The sequence below is a fragment of the Sebastes fasciatus genome, chromosome 7, assembly GCF_043250625.1.
Source record: "Sebastes fasciatus isolate fSebFas1 chromosome 7, fSebFas1.pri, whole genome shotgun sequence".
NCBI lineage: Eukaryota > Metazoa > Chordata > Actinopteri > Perciformes > Sebastidae > Sebastes > Sebastes fasciatus.
Window position 1 is genome coordinate 19305370 of NC_133801.1, and position 11709 is coordinate 19317078.

Genomic DNA, 11709 nt, shown 5'->3' on the forward strand with positions numbered 1-11709 from the left:
AGTAATGAAGACGCATCAAACAGCTGACATATACAGACATCACTGCACATGAAAGGTGGCAATCAGGCGCTGTCATTTCTGTGTGTCACATAGATGTCAGGTGTGAAAGCACATCAGGTAAAATAGTAGGATATAGATGGCTTGAATAAAAAAAATCTGATGATCTCATAGTAAAAATATAAAATAGATTTTAGGTGGAAGAATTGTTTTTCGTAATTGTCCTCAATACAGTTTTTTTCTATTATCATAACGAAAATAGTAGCAACAAAATAAAAATAATAATCAGAGATTAAAGACAGCATAAAATCATACTTTAAACCTGCAAATATTTAATTAAATATAAACAATTGCTTTTGTGTTGAATGCTGCCAAACGACCAATTCCAAATTGCTATATTTTTTTAATACATTTTAAGAAAAGAAAGCCAACTGTTGGGACAAAATATAACAACACACAGGACAAGATGTATATCTTAAGAGTGGGGTGGCTTGTAAAAAGATGACATCTGTTCGTCATGGGCAGCGTGGTTAAAAGCGGATCTGCGACGACAAGCATGTATCAGACATCCAACAGTGGGCACAGCGTTGCATATTTATAAGCAGTTAATAATTAAAGAGCTTTATGTAGCTCTACAAAACATCCGAGGTCTGATAGCTCTGTGATATGTGAATGTGAGGGCTGGGAGGGCATGTCTCTCTTTCTTTCTTTCTTTTCTTATCATCTAGGTTTTACTTCAATCAGTGCAGGTCGATAATCATTTCTATATAGTGCACATTATTTAAGTTATTAACCCTTTAATCTGGGGGTACAGTTTGCACATTTGGCTCATTTTACAAAATATTTTTTTAAGCTGTTTCAAACCGATGTATGTTATGTGATTGATATGAGAATTAAAGCTCGTTGTTCATTGTAAAAAACATAATACATATTTCATAAACGTGTTAAGATGATGACCACAGATTGGAGGTCAAAGTGCAGCTCCATGATGCTGATGTCTTTCTTATCATCTAGGATTTATTTCAATCAGTGCAGCTCGATAATAATTTCTGTAGTGCACATTATTTAAGTTATTAACCCTTTAATCTGGGGGTACAGTTTGCACATTTGGCTCATTTTTACAAAAGATTTGTTTAAGCTGTATCAAACCGATGTGTTATGTGATTGATATGAGAATTAAAGCTCGTTGTTCATTGTAAAAAACATAATAAATATTTCATAAATATGTGACCACAGATTGGAACATTTGATTTTCAACACGAATCAGCAGAAAAAAATAGAAAAATAGACTAATGACAAAGTGAAAACAAAACAATGCATTCATCCTGATCCTAATTTAGTACAAATATAAAAACAAAATAACCTCTAAAGTTTAACCTCCTTTATTATAACACACCTACAGCTCCATGATGCTGATGTCTCTCTCTCTCTCTGTCTCTCTCTCTCTCAGGCAACACGGACGTGAAGGAAAGGAAAGAGGACTCGAAGCCTTTAGAGGACGAGGCTCAGGCGAAAATCAAACAGAGGAGAAGTCGGACTAACTTCACATTAGAGCAGCTCAACGAGCTGGAGCGACTCTTCGACGAGACGCACTATCCGGACGCCTTCATGAGAGAGGAGCTCAGCCAGAGACTGGGACTGTCGGAGGCCAGAGTACAGGTAGGAAGAGTCCTCTCAAACTGGGGGGGGAAATAAAGTAATAACATGAATATGATCATAATAATAATTTTAATAATATTGAGGCAGCATTGAGACGTGTTTGGTTAGACAAAAATGTCACATAGGGGGCCCTTAAATCTAAGTAAATTATCAAAACAAAATGAAAAATAATTATTGAAAATGAAATAATATGCCAAAGTAGATCAGTTCCACAATATTTGGCAGCCTTATCTGAATTATATTGGACCTGAACTCTCTTCCATTATTTCACAAGGAGTCTCTTGAACATGAATTCATATATATCCTGTGACTTCCCTGCACTATGGACTATTTCCTATGACCTCCTTTATACATTTTTTTTATCTGATCTGTACCAGTGTTTGTTGTTGTTTTGTTTTTTTATTGGGTTTGTGAAAATAAGAAAACCCAATAAACATATTAGTGAAAAAAAAATAAAAATAAAATAATTATTATTATTACCATTAAAAACATTATCATATGGCACTATATGTGTATACGAGTACAGGCTGTATGTGCCAAAAACATTGGACAAGAAAGGGACCCACATGCTTAAACTGAAATAAATAAATAAATAATAATAATAATAAATAATAATAATAATAATAATAATAATAATAGAAGGAAAACATAATAAGAAATGTACCCACGTTTTTCTCATATTCTATCTTTTTTTTCCAGGGGGGGGGGGGGTTAATAATATTTACACTAATTTATGTTATGATAAGCTTGATATATAACGCATAAACACAGTGGGATAACATTTTGTTTTAAGGAGGTTTTAAAATATATAAGATAGCCTATAATAACGTGCACAGACATACACTAGTAGGCCTGAATCCCATGGGTGTTTGTAGGTTTTAATAAATTGAATAAGATTTTTAAAGAAGGAAGAAACATAGTTCACCATCAAAATGTTATTTAAAAAAAATAATAATAATAATTTTCTGATTAGATTATTTTCTCCTAGCTTTGTTTTGATTGTTTAATTTGTATTAACTTATCTCAACCAGGACTTTGTTTTGCATCACGAGAATCGTTTTAATCCTTATTATGAAACAAATAAAAAGCCTACAAATATTTGTCTTCAGTTTCTGGGGGGTGTATATGTTACCAAGGGTTTGTGTTTGTCAGAGATGCTGTCGTTTTTCATGGGGACAGACCATCTGCGCAGAAACCCAGTAAGGCTTCAGCCATTCAGACATGCCTTGTGAAATGGGAGCAGGGGGTTGGTTGGGGGGGCGGGGGGACAATGAACATATAGACATCTGATGCATCAAAACCCTATAATAATATATTATTACAGTCTCTTCTATTCTGTATATGTCCTGGCTGCAGGACTGAGCATTTTCTCCATCTTGAATATGGCTGGTTATATATAGTGGGAAATAGAAATCATAAAACAGGCCATCCCAAACTCACCCTTCACCCCTCCCAAAAAAAAAAAAAAAGTTAAAGCCAGCTTTTTTGCAGGGCTCTCCCAGCCTGAACTGGAATCTCCCCAATAAGGCGTATTGTATCCACGAACAAGGCGCACAGCTCGGGGATTTGCATAAATTATGTATTATGTTCAAAATCAAGCAGCTCTCTCTCCCTTTCTCTCTCTGTTGGACTATTATATCTTTTTTTTTTTTTTACCAGTTGCATGCACCACATTTTCATTTTGATTTAAAAACCCTCAAATCAATAACAAGCATTTGCTTTTATCATGGCGATAAATTATATAGCTGCACAAAAAGGGACTTCCGATTGACATAATACTGTGGTCAATAAATGAAGGCATGCTGACAGCCAGATCGATATATTTCAATCATGCTTTCACTGTTGCAGTGTGTATATGGATGTAATGTATAAGGGGAGAAGATTGCAGATTGACATGTGTTGTATTATTATGGGCTAATTTAGCCCGATCTTTTGTGTTTGTGGAGATTCAAAGCAGATTATCATAGAAATGAATCGTTTAATCTGTGTTCCAAAGGCGTTTTTTTCTGAAAAAAAATTGACGCTTGTCAAATTTCAACAGAAGGAAGAAAGAGAAAGTCTTTGAAGCGCAGGTTTTTTTTGTGTGTGCAAAGTGTGTGCTATGGTGGTGATTAGACCCAAAAAAATAAATAAAAAAAAACTGCTTAAGCGTTTCTGTGACATGGATTTTCCTGCAGATAAGGGTAATTAATTTCAGCGGTCATTTAATGAGAGGAGAAGAGAGATGGAAAGAGAAAAGGAGGGAGATGCTCTCAGATCGCCTTGCTCTGATGTCCAAAACCGTAATAGCATCGCTGCTATTCGATATGTGAGAGTCCATTCAACTCTTCTGGGACACTAATCTATAGAAAGATGAAACCGACGCTGACAAGGTTATTTATTATAGCCCAATAAGTCCTGTGCACATTTCCAACAAACAAGGGTGTTTCTGTTCTCCTAATACGGTTTTAATGTCCCTCTTTTTCTAGATTTACTACTTTCCTCCCTTTCTCTCCTCCACCACCACCACCACTATCATCCTCTTGTTGTAGACTAAATGTAATAATTCAAATCTGGGGTTAAGCAGTGCCATTAATATTTCAGTGCTCCTGGGGGATATTGTTTTTCTGCGGTTGTTGTCACTTTGAGAGGAATTACACATGGTCCTCACAAGCAGCTGCCAATCAGTGGCTCTCTAATTAATTTCTGTCCCTGCAGGTTTGGTTCCAGAATAGAAGAGCCAAATGCAGAAAGCAGGAGAACCAGTTACATAAAGGTACGCTTTTATCTTTGCATGCTCCCACAAAAAAAAAAAATATTTCTATTTCTATTATATTCCTCAAATGCATGCATCTTTTTTTATCTGTATGCAAGTGTTACTTATTTGGGAAGTGGCTTCATTTCCAGTTAATTAAGCCATCAAAAGCACTGTGATTTCTTTTAGTTTATCTTATTAAAGTTTACTCTGACAATCAGCTTATACTGCTACAGTTTACTTCTTTGTGTGTGTTTTCTTTTTAAAAAAAATCTCCTCACAATTAGGCTATCATCTGTGCTTTTCTTTTGTTGCAGGAGTCCTGATTGGAGCAGCAAATCAGTTTGAAGCTTGTCGTGTAGCTCCATATGTCAACGTGGGGGCTTTACGGATGCCATTCCAACAGGCAAGTTGCTTTGAAGCCTCTAGTCTTAAAAATCAGACCAATCCCCGGACTGCTGTCTTGGCACAGGCTCTGCCCAAGTGCTATGCAGAGACTCCAGTTCCAATGTAGGGGGTAACTAAACTCTTATTACCACACTGACAAAAACACACTGTGCCAACACAGCGTAGCCTGTACAACCTAATTGGAAAATTCCCTCTATTGTTTTGTGTGGCTCATTTTTGTGCCTATTTTACTGGAGCAAGTACACATACTTCAGAGTGTCAAATAGAAAGGCCAGGAGTTTCTGAATGTTTCCCTACCTCACACAAAAGTAGAATTTCCATGGTTGTATTGGTTTGTTTTTGATATATTAAACTGTGCACCTGTGTGAGCGTCTGGACAAATACTGTTTACAATTTACTAGGGCTGTGTATTGGCAAGACTCTGGCGATACGATACGTATCATGATACAGGGGTTACGATTCAATATATTGTGATATATTGCGATACTGTAAGCACGGCAATATATTGCTATTTTTTCTAATTTTAGGAAAACTGTCATATAGTATAAAGAACACACCGCCATATGCATAAAATCTGTTTAAAAAAGTTGACTTTCTTATGCAATCAGATCATGCATTCGCATGAATCACATAACATCCAGCGTCATAGCACTTTTTGTGCAATTTGAGCCACTGTCTGCCATGAATCATTGCATGTAAACTTTATTATTATTAATTGAAAATCGATAGTGTTTTTGAGAATCCATACAGTATCACAAAACATAATATTTCAATATTTTCTTACACCTCTACAATTTATATTGCATTGAAGTTTTAGTGAAGTCTGAGTTTATTATCTTGTAGGCAAAAGGCCCAAGATTCCCAAGGGCAATCAAAGAAAGTTTGATTTGAGATACGATTTCATGCTATTGATGTCCAAATAAAAACTAAAATTTGACCTTTTGGTTCACAAGAGTTGCAGTAGTCAATAATGTCACTAGAACTATAGATGGCATCCAGTGATATTGCTCAATGACACTTCAGTAGAAAAGTCTCTGTAACATCCAACATCATAGCACTTTTTGTGCAATTTGAGCCACTGTCTGCCACGAATCATTGCATGTAAACTTTATTATTAATTAAAAATTGATAGTGTTTTTGAGAATCAACACAGTATCACAAAACATAGTATCCCGATATTTTCAATATTTTCTTACACCCCTACAATTTATATTGCATTGGATTTTAGTGAAGTCTGGGTTTATTATCTTGTATAGGCAAAGGCCCAAGATTCCCATTTCATGCTATTGATGTCCAAATAAAAAACTCAAATTTGACCTTTGGTTCACAAGAGTTGCAGTAGTCAATAATGTCACTATAGAAGTATATAGATGGTATCCAGTGATATTGCTCAATGACACTTCAGTAGAAAAGCTCAGGGATTGAACCCTGAACCAGCTGAATGAATGATGACCTCTGTAATCACAAGGTCACCCATGCCTCCTCCTCATACAGATGCTTGTTGAACCACTAGTGCCACTATGTAGTGAAATGAGCCTTCACTGCACACATCAACCCACTGCAAAAAGTTAACGCATGTTCTCCCCCCCTTCTCGTCCCGTCCCTATAGGATAGTCATTGCAACGTGCCGCCCTTCTCCTTTCAGGTGCAGGCGCAACTGCAGCTGGACAGCGCCGTGGCCCACGCGCAGCACCACCTGCACTCTCACCTGGCGGCGCACGCGCCCTACATGATGTTCCCCGCGCCGCCGTTCGGCCTGCCGCTGGCGACGCTCGCGGCCGAGTCCGCGTCCGCCGCGAGCGTCGTGGCCGCCGCAGCCGCCGCCAAGAACACCAGCAAGAACTCCAGCATCGCAGACCTGAGACTGAAGGCCAAGAAGCACACGGCCGCGCTGGGACTGTGACGCCAGGTAGACTGCTGTGGGAGGACGCAGCTCGTGCGTATGCCTGCTGCTGCCGCATCCTCCTCGCGAGACACTGAACACTTTCAAAGTGAAGAAGAGGGAAGTGAGAAGAAATTATCCAAGGACGATATTTATGTTTTCTTTTTTTAAAAAATGAAGGACGACGAGTATAACTATAAAAATATAGGCTATTTATGAGAAAAAAAGAAGAAGAGACTGTGACGTCATATAGCCTACACAGGTGTGATTTTTTTTGGACGCCAAATAAAAAGTGGATCCTTCTCTGCAGCCATGTGGCTGAGGAAGGACGGCGGGAAAACCCATATGAGGAAGAAGAAGAGGAGGAGGAGGAGGACAATGCAGCTGGGACGGTCGATACTTTGTCAAACAAGGCGAACCATTCTGCACTTCTGTTTTTAATATTATATTATTATTGTTTATGATTTTGAACCTATATAGAGGCTGGCCTCGTTATAAAAACTCTGCAAAAAGGACAGAGTGGGAATTCTTTGACAAAAAAAAGACAATATTCCAAAGTGTTTCTCCCTTTTTCTGTTTTCCGAAATTCAAAAATGCCCAAGCAGTGTTTTTGCATGAGTTTGTCTTTTCACGGATGACGTGATGTGAGCCATCTCTCTCTCTTTCTCTCTCTTCCTCTCTCTCTGAGGAACTCACTTGAATGTTTGGCCTGTATTTGACCTTGTTTGGACCTCCTCTGGTAAAAGGTGAAACACCAGAAATGTGAGATTATAATATATGTGTGTAGGCTATGCTGAACTTTTTTTTTGTCAGAATAACCAGATCTAGTGTCCATTATAAAGGTGGTGATTTGTCAACCTTTTTAAAAGGAGCATTATCTTTAACACGAGATGCAAACTGGTACGGGCACGTGTAAAATATGTTTATACACAAGAAAAACATGCATTATTTTTTATTATTATTTTAGTGGCTTTATGAAAACGCCTTGTGGGGGAATTTTTGTTCATTTTGTATTTTACTTTATTTTTCCGTGTATTAAAAAAAAATCATGTGCTTTCTGTATGTAATTTTGATGTTTTTATAACAGTGAAAGTGAACTTACCTGAGGCACGGGTTTCTAAAAAAAAAAAAAAAAAAGAAAGAAGAAGAAGAATCATGGAATTGTTTTACTTTTTCCATCACATGTGAAACGTGAATCCACCTAAACAAAAATGTTTTTCGTTCCTATAATAAATTAACTAAAGTTTCTTTAATGACTTGACATTATTTTATCATTTTTAATTGGCCTAAAATATTATTATTATTATTATTATTATTGCTGCTGTCGGTAAAGCTTTGAGGGCAACATGTTTTTAATAATTCATGCCTGTAGCTATAGGTCTTTTGATAACGTCACAGTTGTGACAGGCCCGTTTAGTCAGGAACATGGCTGTCTGTTGCTGCTCCCATGCCAAACCGATGCATTATTCATCATTTGGTTATGGAGCGTTTGGAAGAGGAGTGCTGGCAATTTCCAGTACAAGCTAGAAAAACTGGCAGATAAAGGATAAAGAGAAAAGGGGCCGTTCAGTGGCTCAAAGATAAAGTTTTGCAGCACTTGAAATGCACACTATATTATATATTTTTTGCTCATTTTGATTTGAAAACACTCTGTTATTCTTGCAATAATTAGCCTAAATAAACTAAACCCCAACAGTCTATTAATTATATAAAACAACATTGTATGTTATTACACCCGCAGTGTGTTTGTGGCATAAAAGATTTTTTTTCACCAAGATATTGTCAGTATAAATGTGTTTTTACATAAAATAATATTAATAGGTTAATGGTATTCGATGTAATTCCACTGTGTTGAATTTTGCCTCCTGCCCATCTTCTCTTAGAATTAAAATGTTGTCTGTTTTGTGCGTCATGACCCAAAGTTTGGGGCATTATGCATAAAAAATATACGGGCAAAGTAAAACAAAGCCAAGGTCTTTGTGAAAATCATTTATTAACGCCCGCCTCACTTGACTTACAAATGCGCCTGATTCATTTCCTGACATCTTAACCGCCTCTTATTGAGCATTTAATAAACACCTGACACAGGGAGAACTATAATTATAGGGATCCGGATCGCATTACAACCCTTCCGATATTTCCACACAAAACACAATGTCTTTAGCTATTAATTAATACTGATCTCACAGAGTCTGCACTAGAGTCTGGAGTGTTTGTGTATCCCCGCCGTTTGGGGCAGGATTTAGACGCCAAAACTATTGAATTATTGATTCAGAGCCTCGCCAGTAATGGAGGAGACGGAACTGGGAAACTGCTGAGGAGCCGGGAGCGCGCACTGGGGGGTCGGGGGCGCGCCTGCATGTCCTGAGACTGTACACTGTTAAGACTTACCCAGTAAAATAACAGTAAAGAACTGGCAGCAGGGTTGCCTTTATGTTACTGTAAAATTAACATTATTATACTGTCGCTGAAATGTACAGCTTTGTACTGTTAATGAAAAATACAGGTTTTTTTGTATTAATTTCACAGTATTTTACAGTTAATTTACTGTTTAAAGATACATTATATAGCTGTTTTTCACATTTCTTTTACATTATCTTACTGATTTGTTTTAATGCACTATTTATTTTTTTCATACATTTTAATAAACATTATTTGTTGCCTAGATGAATAGACTTAGCAGGTTACAGACATAGGAATAGTCACACTAAATACAATTAAAGGCACTTGTTAGGAAAAAGGCTATAATAGACTTGTTGACACTTTTCCCCAAATGTCTGTCTCTAGCTGGCTACAAGCACAGAATGCAAACCATAACAACATGTGAGTGAAGAACAGAGCTACTTCACTGATTTTACAATCATGTGCAATTTACAAGCCTCACATGTGCAGATCAGGTCCCAGAATTAAAATAAATACTACTTGAAACTGTTACAGATGATACTTTAGACAGTTGATCAGCAGTAAAGTGCTGCTTTTTAAGAATGCATTATAGTTCAGTTAAAAAACGGCCTATGAGCGTAATTTAACAGGTTTTCTTTTGTATTAACAGTAAAGCACTGTTTTTTAGCAATAACAGGTTAATACTGTTGAAATCCTGCTGTAAATTAACAGCAATTGCTTACAGTGTAGTAGTGAGTGACCTGGCTGTGTTTTTTGTGAGTGAGGTCAAGTTCATCAGATGTCACATTAATTACACTGTTCGACATTATTATGCAGTCATTTCATATAGAACAATTGGGTCTAAGGCATCTAATTTTGTTTGAAGGCATGACAAATCCTCCTTTGGAATTAAAAAAAAAACATGATTTAAAAGGTTGAGGACTTATTTTCTAATCTCATATACTATTATTATTATAGTATGTAAGATTGAAAACATGCCATAAACTACAAGTGTCACCAAGCGAGTGCACCACAAGGACATTCCTGTATGGTGAAAATAATGAAAACAACCGTGATTTTATGAAGGGATAATTAAATCCCCTGTAATATTTAGTGTCACCTGAAGGATACCCTAATGGAGTCTGTGCGTTTACTCTCATTTTTTTCAGTCTACACAACAGCTTTTTTAAACATTTTCCTCCCTATATATGCTTCTTCACGACTATACAATCCAAAGTCCTGCCCTTGTGGCTAGGACCGGCAGCTATCAGCATGTCCTGAGGTGTAGCGGTGGAGTGGAGGGCCTCCGCCCTGAGGGGCCCAGGAGACAATGAGACGGGGACACACAAGTGTTCTCCTGATTAGACATGGAGACGACCAGCGCTCTCGCTCTCCTCTCAACACACTCTTAAGACACACACCCCCACGCAGCCAGCCGGGAGCCACGGCCACGCAGGCTCTCTCTCTCTCTCTCTCTCTCTGGCTTCACTGTCTTTCCGTCTCGCAACCGCTCCACGCTCTCCCCTGGTCTCTCCCTCCTTCCTCAACTCATACACACTCTCTCTCTATAATGGATTATTGTACACCATGTTGGAGGAGTCGAGTCTATTCAAGTTCATCAAATGAATGAAAACAATATGTATAAATCCAAATGGATGTAAGCAAGCAAACACACACACACCTACACGCACACACACAAAGAGATCATCCTAGCCTGGTGAGTCACAACAGCACTCCACACCATGGAATCCTTCATATCAACTGGTGCTGTCTTGTTGCTATATTTACCCCACTACAACCCCAGAGACAAATACACTACTCTCTCATTTCCCGCACTTGGCCCTTTATCAAATTAGGGCACGTTAAACAACCACACAGAGCAGTTTCTACTGACAGCCGAGGCACTTTTTCTTTTTTTTTTCTGCATGTGAATGGCTGTGGCTAAATGTGATTGTATATACTGTTTGTATCCACGCTGTATGAATTTATGTGAGAAAGTATGCTCCCTTTCTCTTCCTCTCTCTCTAAGGGGCTTTGCCTTTGTTACATGTTAGGAGTGCTCAAAGAGCAGGGCGCACACAGCACCGCACCAAAGACAACAGCCATCAGGAGCAACGGCAGATAAAAGAGTGACTTCAAAGACATCAAATGGAGCGAAAGTGAAAAAGAAACCTGCTGAAAACTCCCTCCAATAGCACTCAGGCCAGCAATTAGGACGCCATATCGCTGCCTGTTATCACATGCGTGCACCGTATAGGCCTGGGTGGCTAACCGCAGCACTCGGTGTGGGTTGCAGTCAGCGGAGAATTACAGCATTCATAGAGCTCGACTGTAACACTGTATTTAATTTCACTGTAGGATGAAAAGTGGGTGTTCGCACAGATTTGACCCCTGCTATGACCAGGGAGGCTTAGCCGTGGTGATTACAGACAAAGAAAAACAACAGTCTCTATCTCCAGCTCCTTCTATTCAGCAGCTAAGTAGAACAAAACAAAACAGAGGTCAGAACAAAACAAGAAGTCTAATTGTTTCACTGCTTCCTGTTTAGGTGCCCCGGGGCAATCTACACATTTTTATGTACTGGGCGCATTTTATTTGTTATTAATTCATTTCCAGTTGCAGCTGGTTTGCAGATTAGGGAGATAAC

At 38.2% G+C, this 11709-nt stretch overlaps 1 protein-coding gene across 3 annotated transcripts in view; it reads left to right on the top strand.

The window, feature by feature from the left end:
* The window catches only part of shox2 (shox homeobox 2), a 10088-nt gene extending 2147 nt beyond the window's left edge, over positions 1–7941 (top strand). For 2 of the 3 annotated variants that reach the window (XM_074642045.1, XM_074642047.1), the window contains 4 exons: positions 1448–1656; positions 4354–4411; positions 4708–4796; positions 6408–7941. In XM_074642045.1, the coding sequence (XP_074498146.1) occupies positions 1448–1656; positions 4354–4411; positions 4708–4796; positions 6408–6701 (650 nt within the window). In that variant the 3' untranslated portion in view covers positions 6702–7941. The remainder of the gene's footprint in view (positions 1–1447; positions 1657–4353; positions 4412–4707; positions 4797–6407) is intronic. The other variant, XM_074642046.1, reaches the window with a different exon arrangement.
* The last annotated feature ends 3768 nt before the right edge of the window (positions 7942–11709 follow it).